Genomic DNA, 21,852 nt, shown 5'->3' on the forward strand with positions numbered 1-21,852 from the left:
GCTGCTATGAGATCACGATGCTTACGTAGCTGCCGTGGCTATCACCGTCCGGCTTAAACCCCGCCCTACCATAAGGGTACTGTCTTAAACCCCGCCCTACCATAAGGGTACTGTCTTAAACCCCGCCCTACCATAAGGGTACTGTCTTAAACCCCGCCCTACCATAAGGGTACTGTCTTAAACCCCGCCCTACCATAAGGGTACTGTCTTAAACCCCGCCCTACCATAAGGGTACTGTCTTAAACCCCGCCCTACCATAAGGGTACTGTCTTAAACCCCGCCCTACCATAAGGGTACTGTCTTAAACCCCGCCCTACCATAAGGGTACTGTCTTAAACCCCGCCCTACCATAAGGGTACTGTCTTAAACCCCGCCCTACCATAAGGGTACTGTCTTAAACCCCGCCCTACCATAAGGGTACTGTCTTAAACCCCGCCCTACCATAAGGGTACTGTCTTAAACCCCGCCCTACCATAAGGGTACTGTCTTAAACCCCGCCCTACCATAAGGGTTCTGTCTTAAACCCCGCCCTACCATAAGGGTACTGTCGGCCTCGATGTGTTGATATGAATTGATGCACGATTTGATATTATATCATCTTTATTTAACTTTTTCTATAACTATAATACGATTCTTACTGATCTCCAGTCAGTAACCGTTACAAATGATATATATATTTTTGCATATTGCGTTTCATTACATGCCGATGTCGGTTTGAATTCGATTAATCGTTCAGCCCTAGAGTGCAGCAGTACAGAGTGTGTGTGGGCAGCAGCACAGAGTGTGTGTGGGCAGCAGTACAGAGTGTGTGTGCGCAGCAGCACAGAGTGTGTGTGTGCAGCAGCACAGAGTGTGTGTGTGCAGCAGCACAGAGTGTGTGTGTGCGTGCGTGCAGCAGTAGTAGCGAGTGTGTGCTAATAGAAGTGTAAGTTGCTTATCAAAAGAGGTCCACACTGAACACAGTAACAACCGATGAAGGACAGACAAAAACAACAGAGCAGTGCAGCAGCGGTGTGAGGGGGCTGACCTTCAGCAGGTCGGCCAGCCGGCCCAGCAGGTCGGTGGTGATGGAGGGGATGTCGTTGATGCACTGGCAGTACTCCAGGAAGATCCGGATCAGCAGCAGCACCGTCCTGTCAGGAGCAACAGGCAGGGGTCAGGACCCTAGCACCTCCTCAGAGGAGGAGGAGGAGGAGTCAGGACCCTAGCACCTCCTCACCAGAGGAGTCAGGACCCTAGCACCTCCTCAGAGGAGTCAGGACCCTAGCACCTCCTCAGAGGAGGAGGAGGAGTCAGGACCCTAGCACCTCCTCAGAGGAGGAGGAGGAGTCAGGACCCTAGCACCTCCTCACCAGAGGAGGAGGAGGAGTCAGGACCCTAGCACCTCCTCAGAGGAGGAGGAGGAGTCAGGACCCTAGCACCTCTTCCTCAGAGGAGGAGGAGTCAGGACCCTAGCACCTCCTCAGAGGAGTCAGGACCCTAGCACCTCCTCAGAGGAGTCAGGACCCTAGCACCTCCTCCTCAGAGGAGGAGGAGTCAGGACCCTAGCACCTCCTCACCAGAGGAGGAGGAGGAGTCAGGACCCTAGCACCTCCTCACCAGAGGAGGAGGAGGAGTCAGGACCCTAGCACCTCCTCAGAGGAGGAGGAGGAGGAGGAGTCAGGACCCTAGCACCTCCTCAGAGGAGGAGGAGGAGTCAGGACCCTAGCACCTCCTCAGAGGAGGAGGAGGAGGAGTCAGGACCCTAGCACCTCCTCACCAGAGGAGGAGGAGGAGGAGTCAGGACCCTAGCACCTCCTCAGAGGAGGAGGAGGAGTCAGGACCCTAGCACCTCCTCACCAGAGGAGGAGGAGGAGTCAGGACCCTAGCACCTCCTCACCAGAGGAGGAGGAGTCAGGACCCTAGCACCTCCTCAGAGGAGGAGGAGGAGGGGTCAGGACCCTAGCACCTCCTCCTCAGAGGAGGAGGAGGAGGAGTCAGGACCCTAGCACCTCCTCACCAGAGGAGGAGTCAGGACCCTAGCACCTCCTCACCAGAGGAGGAGGAGGAGGAGGAGGAGTCAGGACCCTAGCACCTCCTCACCAGAGGAGGAGGAGGACTGAAACATGATCCCCACGACACCAGTGGGTGGTGTAGTGTAGCAGGGTGGTGTAGTGTAGCAGGGTGGTGTAGCGGGGTGGTGTAGTGTAGCGGGGTGGTGTAGCAGGGTGGTGTAGTGGGGTGGTGTAGTGTAGCAGGGTGGTGTAGTGTAGCAGGGTGGTGTAGCGGGGTGGTGTAGCAGGGTGGTGTAGTGTAGCAGGGTGATGTAGCGGGGTGTTGTAGTGTAGCAGGGTGGTGTAGCAGGGTGGTGTAGTGGGGTGGTGTAGCGGGGTGGTGTAGCAGGGTGGTGTAGCGGGGTGTTGTAGCGGGGTGGTGTAGCAGGGTGGTGTAGCGGGGTGGTGTAGCAGGGTGGTGTAGTGGGGTGGTGTAGCGGGGTGGTGTAGCAGGGTGGTGTAACAGGGTGGTGTAGTGGGGTGGTGTAGTGGGGTGGTGTAGTGGGGTGGTGTAGTGTAGCAGGGTGGTGTAGCAGGGTGGTGTAGTGGGGTGGTGTAGCAGAGTGGTGTAGCGGGGTGGTGTAGTGTAGTGGGGTGGTGTAGCGGGGTGGTGTAGTGGGGTGGTGTAGCGGGGTGGTGTAGCAGGGTGGTGTAGCGGGGTGGTGTAGTGTAGTGGGGTGGTGTAGCAGGGTGGTGTAGTGGGGTGGTGTAGTGGGGTGGTGTAGTGGGGTGGTGTAGCGGGGTGGTGTAGTGTAGCAGGGTGGTGTAGTGGGGTGGTGTAGTGGTGTAGCAGGGTGGTGTAGCGGGGGGGTGTAGTGTAGTGGGGTGGTGTAGTGGGGTGGTGTAGCAGGGTGGTGTAGCGGGGTGTTGTAGCAGGGTGGTGTAGCGGGGTGTTGTAGCGGGGTGGTGTAGTGGGGTGGTGTAGCAGGGTGGTGTAGCGGGGTGGTGTAGCAGGGTGGTGTAGTGGGGTGGTGTAGCAGGGTGGTGTAGTGGGGTGGTGTAGCGGGGTGGTGTAGCAGGGTGGTGTAGTGGGGTGGTGTAGCGGGGTAGTGTAGCGGGGTGGTGTAGCAGGGTGGTGTAGCAGGGTGGTGTAGTGGGGTGGTGTAGTGTAGCAGGGTGGTGTAGTGGGGTGGTGTAGTGGGGTGGTGTAGCAGGGTGGTGTAGCAGGTGTAGCAGGGCCTTACCCCACTACGGCGTACTTCTGTCCGTCCACCAGCAGGAAGTCCCCGGGTCTGGTCTCCTCAGCGCTCCCTGAGAACAAACCAGGAGATCAGAGACACAGACGCTGGTAATGCTGGAAGTGATTTACCATTCATGTAACGTGGAGGAAATACAACACGGAGGACAAAAACACCCATGATTAAATAAATCAATCAATTATAATAAGGATGTATGGAAATGAGTATTAATGTAGATTATTACACGGCTCTTCTCAATGCTGTGGAACGACTTCAATTATTCACGGTCAATTATTTGTCGATAATGACCGTTGCTGAGCATACAATGACCGCTGTCAAGAAAGTGGATTTTTTTTTGCCTCTGGTTCACGTCTCTCGTATCACTCCGCAAGCAGTCCGGTAACTCATCAACCCCAGCGTATTCGGTTGCTAAGCAACGTCAACGTCTTTGGCGGACTGTTTCTCTGCTGATCTACACTACGAATGCTGGTGAAAAGTTATTTTTTCGTTTTGGCAAGTAGCCGTGTAACAAGTGGGCTAATGTACTGAACCGTCCATGTTATTATTAGATAAACTTCACAGTACTGTAATGTACTGAACTGTTCATGTTATTATTAGATATACTTCACAGTACCATAATGTACTGAACCGTTCATGTTATTATTAGATAAACTTCACAGTACCGTAATGTACTGAACCGTTCATGTTATTATTAGATACACTTCACAGTACGGTAATGTACTGAACCGTTCATGTTATTATTAGATACACTTCACAGTACCATAATGTACTGAACCGTTCATGTTATTATTAGGTATACTTCACAGTACTGTTCCATGTTATTATTAGGTATACCTCACAGGACCGTAGTTCATTTCCTAACACATGTCAGCGGTTCCATAACAACCCGAGGCTGACCCTCAGCAGAGGTCAAAGGTCACCTGGGGCGGTGCGCTCCGGCAGGGCGATCCTGCCGTCTGCGATGGAGTCCACCAGGCGCTGGAACTCCACCGGCACCTCCGCCTGCTTCCAGCGCTCGTTGTCCAATAGGAGGCTGAGGAGGAGAGGAGCGCCAACATCACAACCAATAGGAGGAGAGGAGGGGAAGGGCGCCAACATCACAACCAATAGGAGGAGAGGAGGGGAGGGGCGCCAACATCACAACCAATAGGAGGAGAGGAGGGGAGGGGCGCCAACATCACAACCAATAGGAGGAGAGGAGGGGAGGGGAGGGGAGGGGCACCAACATCACAACCAATAGGAGAGGAGGAGAGGAGGGGAGGGGCACCAACATCACAACCAATAGGAGGAGAGGAGGGGAGGGGAGGGGAGGGGCACCAACATCACAACCAATAGGAGAGGAGGAGAGGAGGGGAGGGGCACCAACATCACAACCAATAGGAGGAGAGGAGGGGAGGGGAGGGGAGGGGCACCAACATCACAACCAATAGGAGAGGAGGAGAGGAGGGGAGGGGCACCAACATCACAACCAATAGGAGAGGAGGGGAGGAGCGCCAACATCACAACCAATAGTGTGTGTGGGGGGGGGGGCAGTGTGTGTGTGTGGGGGGGGCAGTGTGTGTGGAGGGGGCAGTGTGTGTGTGTGGGGGGGGGGCAGTGTGTGTGTGTGTGTGTGTGTGTGTGTACCTGAGCTTGGTCTTGCGCTCCTCGTGGAAGCGGTGGACGAAGCGGTTGGCCTGGCTCTGCAGCGCCCCCCTCAGGGACACGCTGCGCCGGCAGCACAGCTCCTCCGTGCTGCGGGCGAAGGCCTCCACGGCCCGGGACAGCCCCACGAACTCCCCCGGGCTCAGCCGCTCCAGGGAGCCGTCCTGGGGAGGGACCGCGTTAGACCCGGCTCTGTGTGTGTGTGTGTGTGTGGCTGTGTGTGGCTGTGTGTGTGTGTGTGTGTGTGTGTGTGTGTGTGGCTGTGTGTGTGTGTGTGTGTGTGTGTGTGTGTGTGGCTGTGTGTGTGGCTGTGTGTGTGTGTGTGTGTGTGTGTGTGTGTGTGTGTGTGTGTGTGTGTGTGTGTGTGTGTGTGTGTGTGTGTGTGTCTCCCCCCCGGTCTGACCGGACTCTGGGGCCGGGTGAGGCTCCACACACGTGTCCCACATTGAGCAACAGGACGAGTTCATCACTACGACTTTTACAATGAACCGGATTTCTAACATCCCCGCCCTGCGTCCTTTGTCTGGAGGAGCCCAGTGAAAGTCACCTAGGTGGAGGATAGCAGGCACAGGGTCCTGGGGACATGTGTGTGGGTCCTGGGGCCCTTGTGTGTGTGTGCCCTGGGGCCCATGTGTGGGTCCTGGGGACGTGTGTGTGTGTGTCCTGGGGCCCGTGTGTGTGTGTGTCCTGGGGCCCGTGTGTGTGTGTGCCCTGGGGCCCATGTGTGGGTCCTGGGGACGTGTGTGTGTGTGTCCTGGGGCCCATGTGTGGGTCCTGGGGACCGTGTGTGTGTGTGTCCTGGGGCCCGTGTGTGTGTGTGTCCTGGGGCCCGTGTGTGTGTGTGTCCTGAGGCCCCGTGTGTGTGTGTGTGTGTGTGTGTGTGTGTGTGTGTGTGTGTGTGTGTGTGTGTGTGTGTGTGTGTGTGTGTGTGTGTGTGTGTGTGTGTGTGTGTGTGTGTGTGTGTGTGTGTGTGTGTGTGTGTGTGTGTCCTGGGGCCCGTGTGTGTCTGCTCACCTTGGCCCGGGCCATGAGGACCTTGACGCAGCGGTCGTGGCTGAGGTCGGACGCGGCGTACAGCAGCTCCTGGATGTTGTTGGCCACGCGGCCCAGCTCCAGCTCACTGGGCATCATGTCCTCCGCCGACCTGCCGGGTCACATGACACACTGAGCGGCGGGCGGTGGCGGTGGGACCGGCCACGCAAAACAGAGCAAACGCTGTGAGCGCTACGCTGAGGTGGACCTCTTGGGAACGGCCGTCTGGGTTCACCGCAGGCGGCATCGGTCTGCTGGGTGACTGAGTGACCATGACTCATGGAATGGAGCCCATTGCACTGGGCACCAGCGGGATTAGTTAAACAGCAACACGTGACATTACAGCCTTAAAGAAAAGGCGAGGCGAGACTCCTCTGAAGCTGGTCATTCCGTGAGTTTCTTTACTAGCGCCAACTGAGTGCGTGGGCGAATGCGCGTCTTATGTGATCCTCAACATAGAGAGAAAGTTGAGCTTTGCGGACACGTACAGTACTACGCCATGGTGTGTGTAGATGGCAAAGCACCAACTCCGACACATACAGTAGGTGTGTGGCGCATTTCATATGAAATTGCTCTTACACAACGACGATACAAAAAAAAGTAACACAAAGTTGGTGTGGATCATTGCCACGATCATTACCATGTGGATCATTACCATGATCATTACCACGATCATTACCATGTGGATCATTACCGTGATCCACACCAACAGAACAAAGCTCCACCTTTGCTCCTTCAGAGCCGCTGCTACAAAGGCCTCAGTGGCTACAGAGTTAAACCAGCTGGCTGATCGGTCACTCACAGGCCCACAGCGCCCCCTGCTGCGGTGAAGCCCTGCTCCCTGCTGGAGGAAGACTCTGTGGTCCCCGAGGCAGAGTCGCTGGAGCCCGCCTCCGGCCCCGCCGCTCCTCCCTGCTGGGGCCTGGGGCCCCCGTCCGGCCCCGCCGCTTCCCTGGAGCCCAGGCCGGAGAGCTGCTCCTGTTGGGCGGCCCCCTGGGCCCGCTGGGCGTCGCCCAGGGCGTCGCTGATGAAGAGGCCCTCGTGGGTGAGGTAGGCCAGCTCCGCCTCCCCAGGGTGGGCCTGGTGGGGGGGCGGGGACGAGGGGCCCGCGGCGGGGGCCGCGGTCTGCTCCGTCTGCAGCCGGCTCTTCTGGTTGGAGTCCAGGGCCTCCAGCACCACGTTCCTGATCACACTCAGCGTGGCCTGCAGAGAGAGGCAGGACGTTAGCCCCAGGGGGCCGGCGCACCCTGGCTGGGGAGCTGGAGGCACCGGGCTTACAGACCTCAGCGGTCTGGGGGTTCAGATCATCTGTACCGTCTTTCCTGGTGTCATAAAACCAAAATAATTGAAGGACTAAGTAATTCTAAGTGATCCTAAAAGACCAACGTGCGATATGTTATTGTTGACGTTTGTTGAGGAGAGATCTTCACTCGGGAGAACAAAGTCATCCTTACAAATGATATCATTAATGAAGGTTTCCTGAAGGCAGGAGAGAGCGGAGCCGTGGTCCCATTACAGAACGCTGTCCAGTGTTTCCCACAGACCAGGTAGCAATGTGTGGTGCCCCCCTGCAGGGTTGGCAACTTTTGGTTTTTGGCCGGAGTGAGACTCAGAATCTTAGAACCTTATAATGCTTACATTATAACAGGGTCTGCGGGTGGGATTGTTGACCGGGGGGGGGGGGGGGGGGGGGGGGGACAGCCGCAGCAATTTAGCGCTCGTCCGAAGCAACGAGAGATCTAACAGGTATTTTTCTTTTTTTGTTGTGAGAGCGGCGTGAGATATTTATTATAAATATCTCAAATATCTCGCCAACCCGTACCAACCCTTCCCCCCGTCAACAATCCCGTCCGCCCGCAATCCAACACAGCAATCCCGTCCGCCCGCAATCCAACCCCCCTACCCTGTTATATGTATGTTATATGTTATGTAAGCATCATAAAATGTGTCACTCCGGCCAAAAACCAAAAAAAGCTAATAAAGCTTTCGCCGTTGTCCAGAAATACCTCGCGTGTACTGTGTTTGCTTGTTATTATCCCCCTGTCGCACGGAAGTGATTCTGTCGACCAATCAATGGACGGCGTGTGTAGCTCAAACTTGCCGGGAACCTTTCAGGCTCTCAGTACCCCAACGGAGGAGTACTGCGAGACGAGAACGGCTCAATACGGCCCAGTCCGGGTCACGCCCACTTTCGGCGGTGGAAAACGCGACCCGTGCCGCACCTTAGCAGACTGAACCGACCCGCACCCTGCGGTGGAAATGCGCCGTTAGTTCCTTCATTATAAATCGTCACTATTTCCCTCATCTGGAGCGTGGCAACACACGGGTGTGGCCCATATCACCATACGTCTGCTCCTCTTTATGCACCGGGGCCCGGCAGACCTAGTGGAGGCCTCACACACACACACACACACACACACACACACACACACACACACACACACACACACACACACACACACACACACACACACACACACACACACACACACACACACACACACACACACACACACACACACTCCGGGATCAGAGCGCCCGCGTGAGGGCGGACGGAAAGGAGCCGGCTCACCTTCACCCTCTGGAGGAAGAGCAGGAAGCTGCTGAAGACGCTCTGCAGAAGGTCAAACCACTGGGGGAAGGTCATCAGACGCATCTGGTCCGCCAGCCTGCGGGGGGACACACACACGCGCGCACGCCGCTTCAGCACAGGCTCGCCTGTCGTGGCGGTCGACATGGCGACCGCGTGGGTACCATGTCGTTATGATAGTCATGGTTGGGTTGAATGCTAATCCCTTCTTGTAACCATGGATACGTCTACACTGGGGATAGTTCCGTTCAATAATGTATTTGGGTGTTGAGTTGATGTTATCGGGCGGGGTGGGACTGACTTATGGGGAGGGATGTCGGTGGAGGAGGGATTATCGTGCGCTTTGATCAGTGTGTGTTGTTCCTTTCTTTACCAAAGCAAGCCTCTGGAACAGACGTGTCACATGACCCTCAGCTAGCTCGTTAGCATATCTAGAACACGCCTAAAGACTTATAAAGACTTGTGTGTGGGTGTGTGAACCCATCTTAAATGCACACAGACCAGTCCGTTCGCTTTGTCAGTTCCTGGAAGTTGTGCAGCCTGATGACCAGACAATAATGGTCTACTTGAGATGCTCACTGCTTTGTTACAGTTTGTCCAATGATCAGAAGTTCCCCACAAACCCGGACACAGACTGGTAGTCCTCCTACGACAGATGGACCATACCAAGTGTCTGTCTGTCTGTGTGTACCTACTTGGTGACGACGTCCGTGTCGATGTCCTGGATGTTGACCACACTGTCCACCACACACTGGAAGACAACACAAGACAACACAAGGGCTGAGCCTCAACCTGATGCTACTGCCCCCGGTGCTTCACACAGGGAGCAGGGTGTGAAGGGGTGGAGGACGGGACTAATGTCTGGCGCACAACAGAGGATCTTTAGAACTTGTGAGTAACGACACACGTAATGACCGGTAAAGATAAACCGTTTGATTGTAAAGTGGGTGGATAACCTGGCAGGAGCATGGTGGCTTTGTGAACCAGTGTGGTGAGGGGAGCTCTGGCCCAGAAGAAGGCTGCGCAGTGGGTACTGAGTAGGGATGTTCACGACTCATTATTATGTGAGTCGACAAATCCATAGATTTTTTTTTTTTTGTCTGCAGCAGTTGCGGAGCTCAAAGGATCTGCACTTTCCTTTAAGACAGCGCCCCCCCCGTCATATTTCAAAGGTTGTGCTCAGGAGCACACTAATAATACATTGTTTAATGAAGTTAATAGAAATGATGACAAAATATCACAGAGCATAGAGCAGGATCGTGAACGTTTACAATGTCTCATGTCAATTTACAATAGGCTAAATGTGTCGGCCGACTCATTTTTTAAATTAAGATATTGATGCTGCACGCCTCCTCTTTGCAAAGGGAATTTGTTGGAACCGTCGTCATGCACACAGGCTGCCACTCTGTCGGCTATTCCCCAATCTCCAACGGCGGCTTGTGCGACGTTAGCCATGTATTCTGCATTTTGCCTCTCTGGCATTGAGCGGGTCTACAGGATCGCACTCTGCACAACCCAGTCAGTAAAAAAAGTGAACGGTCATGGTCACGTACTCCGTCAGTCAACGCCGTCCAAGCATCGGTGGTGATGGCAACTACCTCCGCTGAGGAGAGGACCTCACGGAGGGAGCGTAGCCTGATGCTGAGCCTGCTGCTGAGCCTGCTGCTTCGCTCTACATGTTCTCCAGCCGCACATTATCATCATCATTATCATGTCATTAGTTTGGCAACATGACACGGTGTAATCTGTCTCGAGAAATGCGATCAGATCGCGTTTCCCCTCGACAACGCTTATGGGCAGCATATCTCCGGCTATAATTTTTTTAATGGTTATTTTGAAAACAGAAAACAGAAGTTGAGACGATTTTCCGATTTTCTATTTCTAGAGTCGACTTGAGCACGAGTGGAGACTCAATGGTTGAGTCGACACATGGTCACCGTCCCTAGTACTGAACCAGCCCGCGGGGTCAGGAGGGGTCACGCTAGTGGTGGGGCTCCTCACCTGTGTGACGATGCCCTTGGCAGCCTGGATCATCTCCTCGTTGTAGATGTCCAGGAAGTCCAGCTTCCTCTGACGCAGCAGACCAAACACCAGGGACTCCAGACGCTCCTGGTACACACACGCACACACACACACACTAAGAAAAGATACATAGCATGTCCTATATATTTTTAGTTAGTCAGTTTTAGTAAGTTATTTTAAACCTGCACTATGCAACATCTCTACAGCAGCTATTTATTCCATTAAAACATATCTGAACTAGAATGTTTCTCAGGAATAAAAGGCCCCCACGTGTCACAGCTATAACTGCAGCGTTAACTCGAGCCACTAGAGGCTGCTATTGGGAAACTTGGGTAGTGCAGGTTTAACTTGTTGATGGCCGATTTGATTTTTGAAGATATATCAAGCTTTGTTAAATTAGATTAAATTAGCTTGAATCGAATTGAATTGAACGGTTGCATTTACAGATTAATCTGATCACTTGTTTTCATCAGGCTGATCCATTACAACAGATACACCAAAAAAACAACCCAACATGCATTTGAAGATCGTCAAATTGACCACATTGCCATTCGACTAGATTAGAAGATAAATACAACATGATCACATCCCTTCATTTATAGACCGTGACGGATTACTTATGCTTCCAAACCCCACCTTCTCTGAGACGGCATTCAGCTGATGCCCCTGTGGTGGTGGTGGGCACATGGTCAGTTTGAGACACAACACTAACCTAGCAGACACTGAGCTAACCTAGCAGACACTCAGCTAACCTAGCGGACACAACACTAACCTAGCAGACACAACACTAACCTAGCAGACACAACACTAACCTAGCAGACACAACACTAACCTAGCAGACACAACACTAACCTAGCAGACACAACACTAACCTAGCAGACACAACACTAACCTAGCAGACACAACACTAACCTAGCAGACACAACACTAACCTAGCAGACACAACACTAACCTAGCAGACACTCAGCTAACCTAGCAGACACAACACTAACCTAGCAGACACTCAGCTAACCTAGCAGACACTCAGCTAACCTAGCAGACACTCAGCTAACCTAGCAGACACTCAGCTAACCTAGCGGACACTGAGCTAACCTAGCAGACACTCAGCTAACCTAGCAGACACTCAGCTAACCTAGCAGACACTCAGCTAACCTAGCAGACACTCAGCTAACCTAGCAGACACTCAGCTAACCTAGCGGACACTCAGCTAACCTAGCGGACACTCAGCTAACCTAGCAGACACTCAGCTAACCTAGCAGACACTGAGCTAACCTAGCAGACACTCAGCTAACCTAGCAGACACTGAGCTAACCTAGCAGACACTCAGCTAACCTAGCAGACACTCAGCTAACCTAGCAGACACTCAGCTAACCTAGCAGACACTGAGCTAACCTAGCAGACTCTCAGCTAACCTAGCAGACACTCAGCTAACCTAGCAGACACTCAGCTAACCTAGCGGACACTGAGCTAACCTAGCAGACACTCAGCTAACCTAGCAGACACTCAGCTAACCTAGCGGACACTCAGCTAACCTAGCGGACACTGAGCTAACCTAGCGGACACTCAGCTAACCTAGCAGACACTGAGCTAACCTAGCAGACACTCAGCTAACCTAGCGGACACTGAGCTAACCTAGCAGACACTGAGCTAACCTAGCAGACTCTCAGCTAACCTAGCAGACACTCAGCTAACCTAGCAGACACTCAGCTAACCTAGCAGACACTCAGCTAACCTAGCGGACACTGAGCTAACCTAGCAGACACTCAGCTAACCTAGCAGACTCTCAGCTAACCTAGCAGACACTCAGCTAACCTAGCAGACACTCAGCTAACCTAGCAGACACTCAGCTAACCTAGCAGACACTCAGCTAACCTAGCGGACACTGAGCTAACCTAGCAGACACAACACTAACCTAGCAGACACTCAGCTAACCTAGCAGACACTCAGCTAACCTAGCAGACACTCAGCTAACCTAGCAGACACTCAGCTAACCTAGCAGACACTGAGCTAACCTAGCAGACACTCAGCTAACCTAGCAGACACTCAGCTAACCTAGCGGACACTCAGCTAACCTAGCGGACACTGAGCTAACCTAGCGGACACTCAGCTAACCTAGCAGACACTGAGCTAACCTAGCAGACACTCAGCTAACCTAGCAGACACTCAGCTAACCTAGCAGACACTCAGCTAACCTAGCGGACACTCAGCTAACCTAGCGGACACTCAGCTAACCTAGCGGACACTCAGCTAACCTAGCGGACACTCAGCTAACCTAGCGGACACTCAGCTAACCTAGCAGACACTCAGCTAACCTAGCAGACACTCAGCTAACCTAGCAGACACTCAGCTAACCTAGCAGACACTCAGCTAACCTAGCAGACGCTCAGCTAACCTAGCAGACACAACACTAACCTAGCAGACACTCAGCTAACCTAGCGGACACTGAGCTAACCTAGCAGACACTGAGCTAACCTAGCAGACTCTCAGCTAACCTAGCAGACACTCAGCTAACCTAGCAGACACTCAGCTAACCTAGCAGACACTCAGCTAACCTAGCAGACGCTCAGCTAACCTAGCAGACACAACACTAACCTAGCAGACACTCAGCTAACCTAGCGGACACTCAGCTAACCTAGCAGACACTGAGCTAACCTAGCAGACTCTCAGCTAACCTAGCAGACACTCAGCTAACCTAGCGGACACTGAGCTAACCTAGCAGACACTCAGCTAACCTAGCAGACACTCAGCTAACCTAGCAGACACTCAGCTAACCTAGCGGACACTGAGCTAACCTAGCAGACACTGAGCTAACCTAGCAGACACTCAGCTAACCTAGCAGACACTCAGCTAACCTAGCAGACACTCAGCTAACCTAGCAGACTCTCAGCTAACCTAGCAGACACTGAGCTAACCTAGCAGACACTCAGCTAACCTAGCAGACACTCAGCTAACCTAGCAGACACTCAGCTAACCTAGCAGACACTCAGCTAACCTAGCAGACGCTCAGCTAACCTAGCAGACACAACACTAACCTAGCAGACACTCAGCTAACCTAGCGGACACTGAGCTAACCTAGCAGACACTGAGCTAACCTAGCAGACACTGAGCTAACCTAGCAGACACTGAGCTAACCTAGCGGACACTGAGCTAACCTAGCAGACACTCAGCTAACCTAGCGGACACTGAGCTAACCTAGCAGACACTGAGCTAACCTAGCAGACACTCAGCTAACCTAGCAGACACTGAGCTAACCTAGCAGACACTCAGCTAACCTAGCAGACACTCAGCTAACCTAGCAGACACTCAGCTAACCTAGCAGACACTCAGCTAACCTAGCAGACACTCAGCTAACCTAGCAGACACTCAGCTAACCTAGCAGACACTCAGCTAACCTAGCAGACACTCAGCTAACCTAGCAGACACTCAGCTAACCTAGCAGACACTCAGCTAACCTAGCAGACACTCAGCTAACCTAGCGGACACTCAGCTAACCTAGCGGACACTCAGCTAACCTAGCGGACACTCAGCTAACCTAGCAGACACTGAGCTAACCTAGCAGACACTCAGCTAACCTAGCAGACACTCAGCTAACCTAGCAGACACTGAGCTAACCTAGCAGACACTCAGCTAACCTAGCAGACACTGAGCTAACCTAGCAGACACTCAGCTAACCTAGCAGACTCTCAGCTAACCTAGCAGACACTCAGCTAACCTAGCGGACACTGAGCTAACCTAGCAGACACTCAGCTAACCTAGCAGACACTCAGCTAACCTAGCAGACACTCAGCTAACCTAGCGGACACTGAGCTAACCTAGCAGACACTCAGCTAACCTAGCAGACACTCAGCTAACCTAGCAGACACTCAGCTAACCTAGCAGACACTCAGCTAACCTAGCAGACACTCAGCTAACCTAGCAGACTCTCAGCTAACCTAGCAGACACTGAGCTAACCTAGCAGACACTCAGCTAACCTAGCAGACACTCAGCTAACCTAGCAGACACTCAGCTAACCTAGCAGACACTCAGCTAACCTAGCAGACACTCAGCTAACCTAGCAGACGCTCAGCTAACCTAGCAGACACAACACTAACCTAGCAGACACTCAGCTAACCTAGCGGACACTGAGCTAACCTAGCAGACACTGAGCTAACCTAGCAGACTCTCAGCTAACCTAGCAGACACTCAGCTAACCTAGCGGACACTGAGCTAACCTAGCAGACACTCAGCTAACCTAGCAGACACTCAGCTAACCTAGCAGACACTCAGCTAACCTAGCGGACACTGAGCTAACCTAGCAGACACTGAGCTAACCTAGCAGACACTCAGCTAACCTAGCAGACACTCAGCTAACCTAGCAGACACTCAGCTAACCTAGCAGACACTCAGCTAACCTAGCAGACTCTCAGCTAACCTAGCAGACACTGAGCTAACCTAGCAGACACTCAGCTAACCTAGCAGACACTCAGCTAACCTAGCAGACACTCAGCTAACCTAGCAGACACTCAGCTAACCTAGCAGACACTCAGCTAACCTAGCAGACGCTCAGCTAACCTAGCAGACACAACACTAACCTAGCAGACACTCAGCTAACCTAGCGGACACTGAGCTAACCTAGCAGACACTGAGCTAACCTAGCAGACACTGAGCTAACCTAGCAGACACTGAGCTAACCTAGCGGACACTGAGCTAACCTAGCAGACACTCAGCTAACCTAGCGGACACTGAGCTAACCTAGCAGACACTGAGCTAACCTAGCAGACACTCAGCTAACCTAGCAGACACTCAGCTAACCTAGCAGACACTCAGCTAACCTAGCAGACACTCAGCTAACCTAGCGGACACTGAGCTAACCTAGCAGACACTCAGCTAACCTAGCAGACACTCAGCTAACCTAGCAGACACACCACATCGCGGGGTTACCTTCTCCAGGACATGGGGCTCCTCTCGGAGGCTCCTGTTGAGGTCACTGCGGGTGTACATGCTGAAGTCCTCCACCATCATCTTGTCTATGAGCTTCTCCAGCTCACACAGCTGAGAGCCCAGATGTCTGAGAGGGGGTATAGTAGGAGAGAGAGAGGTGAGGAGAAGGGGGAATAAGCTCAGCGCATCACCACATCCGCCTAGTTAGAAGACAACCAGATGAAACATTCCCGTCTGGTCCACATCTCAATATTATACACATTTTGAAACAGATTATTATTGGTTTTTTTCATACATTAATGAGCAGCCAACGAGCGACTCTTTAAAGAGGATGTGAAACAACGTCTTCGCTTTAGTGATTCGTCTTTCCATTAACAAATGAAGACAGACTGTCAGAGTGGGCTGCAGCCCCCCCTACGGCCGTGTGAGTCCAGAGGTGTGGAGGTGGTGGTGGTGGAATAGAATAGAATAGAATAGAATCTTTATTGTCATTGCACAACACGTACACAATGAAATTGCAGTGCTACTACGGCCAGTGCATAATAAATATTAAAAATAAAGAAAACAGTAATAAGTTAATTCATTAAATAGCTAAGAATAAAAGGAAAAACATAGTAGTATTTACAGTGTTTAACCAGCATAGCACACACACACACACGTCATGAATTCAAGGACCTGATGGCCCAGGGAAAGAAACTGTTGGGGTTTAGGGTTAGGGGGGGGGGGGGTGTCCCTACCTGAAGCTGTGGATGCCCTGTAGCTCCTGCTGCAGCACCTCCTTGGTGGTGGCGATCAGCTCCAGCGCGCCCACGAACTCCGAGGTGGCGAGCAGCAGCTGCACGGTGGGCTGCGTCTGGTGCACCGCCGCCATCAGCTTCAGCTTGTCGTACAGCCGCGCGCAGTTGCCCCGCTCCAGGGCCGCGCGCAGGAGGCTGAGCGGGCCGCGGCACATGACGCGCTCCATGGCGGCGGTGCGGCCCCGCAGCACCGCCACGGCGCTCTGCGTGCTGCGCAGGCGGTCCTGCAGCTCGTGCTGCGACGACATGGCGTGGAAGAAGGCCTCGGAGCGCAGGGAGATCTGCCGCGCGATGCTCACCTCCACCACGTCCAGGTAGTGGCTGAGCTGCAGGGGGGGCGGGGGGCGCAACAACAGGTGCTCTTAAAGACGATGTCTGGCTTTTTCCCCCTTTGCGTTTGACCGTTGTATGACGTATGATTACACGTTTTACGTCTGCTGAGCTGGAACAGTTCCGAGCACAGGGGGGAGTATCCGCGCCCACCGAGAACGGCCCTCAATAAGGGGTGAGACAGCTCGTTAGGGTTTAGCAGTGGGCGCTGCTGAAGTGCAGAAGCCGCGCCTCCAGGCTACTCGCAATGTGTACGACTTCTCGGGTGGGGGGGGGGGGGGGGTGGGGGGGGGGCGACGCACGAGCAAAGCGTTCGTCCAATCACAGCAGACTGGGCTACTCGGGAGGCGGGCCTTACATGATACAAAACAGACTGTTTTTGACAGAGGCTGAAAATGGTTTTGCAGAACTGAACCGTGTGAGGATAAGAAGGGCTATTTCTAACATACAGGCATGTAACCCTATTCTAGTAGTACCCCAAAATGCAATTATTAACCCTGAAACAGCATGATATGGGATCTTTAAACACTGCCTCCATGTGCCAACTCATCAGCTGGGTCTTAACAGAATACTCTGACCTTTACCCATAAGAGGGTTTTACATTTCTAAATATATCTACTTTGTGAAAGCTGGATAGCGTGTTCCCTGACGCGGGTGAGGCTCTCTCAGCGTTCTCCCATTGATGCTGCCCCACTCCGTCCAGAGGCTCTCTCAGCGTTCTCCCATTGATGCTGCCCCACTCCGTCCAGGCCACCTGTGTTCCCCACTCTCTGTTCCCCACTCTCTGTTCCCCACTCTCTGTTCCCCACTCTCTGTTCCCCACTCTGTGTTCCCCACCCTGTGTTCCCCACCCTGTGTTCCCCACCCTGTGTTCCCCACTCTGTGTTCCCCACCCTGTGTTCCCCACTCTGTGTTCCCCACTCTGTGTTCCCCACTCTGTGTTCCCCACTCTGTGTTCCCCACTCTCTGTTCCCCACTCTCTGTTCCCCACTCTCTGTTCCCCACTCTCTGTTCCCCACTCTGTGTTCCCCACTCTCAACACTCTGAGCAGTTCATGAAGACGCTTGCACACTGCCCAAGCAAACACCAGCGCCCAACATCAGAAGGTTTGCTGTAGTTTACCAACGCTGACAAACTACCTGTTCGCCCGCCAGACGCTTCACCTGACCACAGCTCCAGCCTGGCCTGATGTCTGAGGAGTGTACACGCACCCTTACATCCACATATTATCTTCTACTCATTTCACTAACACAACCGTCACTGACTCGTCACCTCGCTGATGTCTACCTACACATGAGGCGCATGGCCCCATCTCCATGACACCCTCTGATGACACACCTCACACAGCTGCTATCCTCACTCATCCTGATCAAAGGCTTACAGGCTGCCTTGGTTCCGTTCCCACGGACCAAACCCATGAGAGGGTCCTTACCCACCATCAGGTCATGCTAACGCGGCCTACCTTCTCCTGCAGCAGCCTGGAGGAGGCCATGTCCCGGCTGCTCTTGCCCCCGCCAGCGCTGTTGAAGTGGGACCAGGGCAGCACGGCGTTGAAGGTGGCCGGGTCCTCCAGTGCAAACTCGGGCCTCATGAAGATCTGCCGTGCACAAGGTCGACCGTCAGGCGGCACGGACAAGACAAGACAAGGCCGGGGCCTGCAGTGGACCCCTGTGTCTCACCGAAGGGTGGGGTGCTTCCTGAGGTTACGTTGTAGCGTTTACAAATCGCATATGAAAAAAAATGGAAAGACTGGTATCTGGGAGTGTATCGCAGGTCCGTAATAATAATCGTTTGGAAGGCATACAAAAGATCGGATGGCTTCCCTGTGTCTATGTACCGCCCCCACTACCTATGAGAACTCTGCGCTCTCATTGGTCAGGTCCAGACCTCAAGCATTCCACGAGCTAGAGGTCCTAGGTCCTGTGTTTTGGGGGCGTGGCTCTGGAGGGAGGCCTGGGGGGGGGGGGCGTTTTCAGGATTCTTTCCACATTAAGGTCACTCTGGCTAGCTGCCTACCCTAGCTTTAAGACCTGGATGGGGAGTTGAAGACTCACCTCAATAACACGAGTCCAGGGTGAGTCAAAGACACAAGTAGTGTGTGTGTGAAGACCTGATCCAAACAATGTCATAAAACAGCGTGACAAGGAAGTGGCCCTCTTACCTTTGGGACCTGTTCCAACTCCGCCCTGGATTTTTCTAGAAAGAGAGCGAGAACAATGAAGATCCATTGGAACTAATTATGGGTCTGCTACTTTCATGCACCTATGTCCATAGGATGGACATAGACCTATGGACATAGACCTATAGACATAGCTCTATAGACATAGACCTATGGACATAGACCTATAGACATAGCTCTATAGACATAGACCTATGGACAGACCTATAGACATAGACCTATAGCTTTAGACCTATGAACATAGACCAATGGACATAGACTTATGGACATAGACCTATAGCTTTAGACCTATGGACATAGACCGATGGACATAGAGCTATAGACATAGACCTATGGACAGACCTATAGCCTTAGCCATTTTCAGTTAATTAGGATATTTAAAAATCTTAGCATAAAGCTGCAAGTAGCCTATTGCCTTCCCTAAAGGTAACATCTCACGTGTTTCCCGAAACGTTCTATGCTACGAATCTCTTTCGTACGTCGTTCGTTGGTAAGGTTGGTCTGAAGCGCTGGTAGAACCTTCTTAGCTCTACCGTAGTGATGATTCAGCTCCTGATGCTAGTCGCAGCCACTACAGTAACCAGGTATATAAAGCAGCAGGCCATAATCAGCCTGATGGGGGACACCTGGCCGGTCAGACCATGGAAGAAGGTTCAATGGGAACATTTAAGAGAGCAGATCTCGTTAAGGTGTGCTTGGTTGAGTGATTCATTTGAGCGGCGTTATGCCTGTACCAGAGTCGCTGCCATGGCGACACAGGACCAGTATTTAATGATGCATACCGTTGTTCTGCGTGATACTGGAGACGGCCTCCACTCCGTCTTTGTTGGGACAGATCGCCTTGCAGCGCTCGTGGATCCTCTCCCTCTGCAAACACACGACAACACGGGGTCACCCCCGGTCCGTTAGGAAACAACACGGGGTCACCCCCGGTCCGTTATGAAACAACACGGGGTCACCCCCAGTCCGTTATGAAACAACACAGGGTCACCCCCGGTCCGTTAGGAAACAACACAGGGTCACCCCCGGTCTGTTATGAAACAACACAGGGTCACCCCCGGTCCGTTATGAAACAACACGGGGTCACCCCCGGTCTGTTATGAAACAACACAGGGTCACCCCCGGTCCGTTATGAAACAACACGGGGTCACCCCCGGTCTGTTATGAAACAACACGGGGTCACCCCTGGTAGTGGGACGGCTATGAAGGAAACCCGGGCTGAGCACAGACAGGGCCTCCAGAGGGGTATTCCATCAACCAAGCTAAACGCAAAGCCGGGCTTATTTAGCTTAGCCTGGCTTCTTTCAGCTAGAGTTGCGTTCCATTAATGTGGCTTAAGGGAATCTCCGCTAAGTAACCATGGCATTTTATCCGACCAAAATAACCCATCAAGCTAAACGCAAAGCCGGGCTTCTTTCAGCTAGAGTTGCGTTCCATGAACGTCGCTTAAGGGAATTTCCGCTAAGTAACCATGGCAATTGATCCGACCAAACTAACCTGGTCGGGAGCAGGTTAACTGTCAGGCTAACTTGAGCGGAGTTTCAGAGAAATCCATCTGTCAGCAACAATTGTACCATCAGAAGGTTCCGCTAAACCTAGTCCTCACAATTTTGTCATAAATGTACATATATGAAGTACAAACAGCGTATATTTTCACTAAGGGTCTAAGATTAAATGATGCAAATGAAATAATTCAATAAATTGCTATCTATTATCACTGTGGCTATTTTTTCAACAGATTTTTACACAAATCTATGTATTATCGCGTCATCAGTAATCAGCGGCTGGGTGAATGGTCTAGCACTTGCCCTGTGCTGCGCGCGACCCGAGTTCGCGTCCAGACTAATGCGTAGTATTCTTGGCGTTGGCTTCATTTTGTAATTCCCTTTATTAATTTTATTAATTCCCTAATTAAGAATATTCAAAGAAATGGCAAATAAATGGCATGAAAAGTTACTTGATTTCTCTAGTAATCCTTCCTGTATTACTATTATTTGCGTGGGGATAGAACCCCGGTCGACCGGGAACAAGTCTGACACGTTAACTCGAGACTATCTCCCTGCTTTTAAATCCATGGTCAATCATAAATTTTAATATGTTACGCTTAATACTACTTATGCATTCAACAGATCACTGATTTTTGTGCCAGGCAGCCTCCCTGTTTCTATTAATGGTTACTGTGTTCCCTTTTTGAGTTATTATCTGCGTGTACTCCTCATAGACCTCCACAAGCAGCTTCTGTTCGCCGCTGGAAAAGATCCCGCTCGGTCACGGTTCTGGGCTGGTTACATATCTCGTGAACGCACGTAATCCACGATAACGTGAGCCTGGTTTGAACTAACCTGAGCAAGGCGCGGCTGAACTGCGTTGATGGAACGGCTTTAGCCTCAAGTGGAAGTTTGCGCTAGTTCTAACCGGGCTTAATCAACTAAGCGCCGCTTTCGTTAGCGACTTTGATGGAATACCCCCCTGGTGTCCTGGCGGAGGTTTGAATGGGACCCTGACGGGGCTCACAGGAGTCTCAAGAGAGAGACACCCTGCAGCCTGTGGACTGACATCACCATCAGAAGGGGGACCCCCACCATCTGCCCCCCCTTCACATTAACCTCTGGAACAGCAGCATCGTGTAACATCCAAACGAACAACTATTTCCCAAAACAACCCCCTGACGGTTGCTGCACCCTGATTGGCTCCGGCCCAGAGGGCGGCGTGTACCTGGGCGGTCTCCTGCAGGTAGGGGCCGAAGTCCTCCCGGGTGATGTTGGGCAGGTAGAAGGAGGGCATGACCTCGGTGTCGGCGAAGTCCAGGCCCCAGGACTTGGTGAAGAAGTCGGACTCGCGCTTGGCCAGCCGCGGGTCGTTGAGCGCGGCGGGCAGGTTGACCTTGGAGCTGTACACCGTCCAGCGGCCGTGCTCCGACACCACCATGGGGCCCTCGCGCAGGCCCCGCGCCTCGCCTGGGACCGGACACACACAGACACCGTCACACACCGTCAGGGGGGGGCTGGAGGTGTGTGTGTGTGTGTGTGTGTGTGTGGTTGGAGGTGTGTGTGTGTGTGTGTGTGGTTGGAGGTGTGTGTGTGTGTGTGTGTGGTTGGAGGTGTG

General features: G+C 52.9%; 1 protein-coding gene across 2 annotated transcripts in view; it reads right to left on the reverse strand.

Annotated features, from left to right (window-relative positions):
• vps54 (VPS54 subunit of GARP complex) overlaps positions 1-21,852 on the reverse strand; it is a 30,678-nt gene that overhangs the window by 4,753 nt on the left and 4,073 nt on the right. The window contains exons 3-18 of one of the 2 annotated variants that reach the window (XM_084465799.1): positions 21,463-21,704; positions 19,530-19,614; positions 18,730-18,764; positions 18,031-18,165; positions 16,179-16,564; positions 15,442-15,568; positions 11,157-11,186; positions 10,500-10,607; positions 9,194-9,249; positions 8,481-8,577; positions 6,711-7,111; positions 5,891-6,020; positions 4,859-5,040; positions 4,153-4,265; positions 3,218-3,284; positions 1,028-1,133 (exon numbers count right to left, since the gene is read on the reverse strand). In XM_084465799.1, coding sequence (XP_084321925.1) covers positions 1,028-1,133; positions 3,218-3,284; positions 4,153-4,265; positions 4,859-5,040; positions 5,891-6,020; positions 6,711-7,111; positions 8,481-8,577; positions 9,194-9,249; positions 10,500-10,607; positions 11,157-11,186; positions 15,442-15,568; positions 16,179-16,564; positions 18,031-18,165; positions 18,730-18,764; positions 19,530-19,614; positions 21,463-21,704 — 2,300 coding nt within the window. The remainder of the gene's footprint in view (positions 1-1,027; positions 1,134-3,217; positions 3,285-4,152; positions 4,266-4,858; positions 5,041-5,890; positions 6,021-6,710; positions 7,112-8,480; positions 8,578-9,193; positions 9,250-10,499; positions 10,608-11,156; positions 11,187-15,441; positions 15,569-16,178; positions 16,565-18,030; positions 18,166-18,729; positions 18,765-19,529; positions 19,615-21,462; positions 21,705-21,852) is intronic. The other variant, XM_084465800.1, reaches the window with a different exon arrangement.

The sequence above is a fragment of the Micromesistius poutassou genome (genome assembly GCF_964030765.1).
Source record: "Micromesistius poutassou genome assembly, chromosome: 3".
Lineage (NCBI taxonomy): Eukaryota > Metazoa > Chordata > Actinopteri > Gadiformes > Gadidae > Micromesistius > Micromesistius poutassou.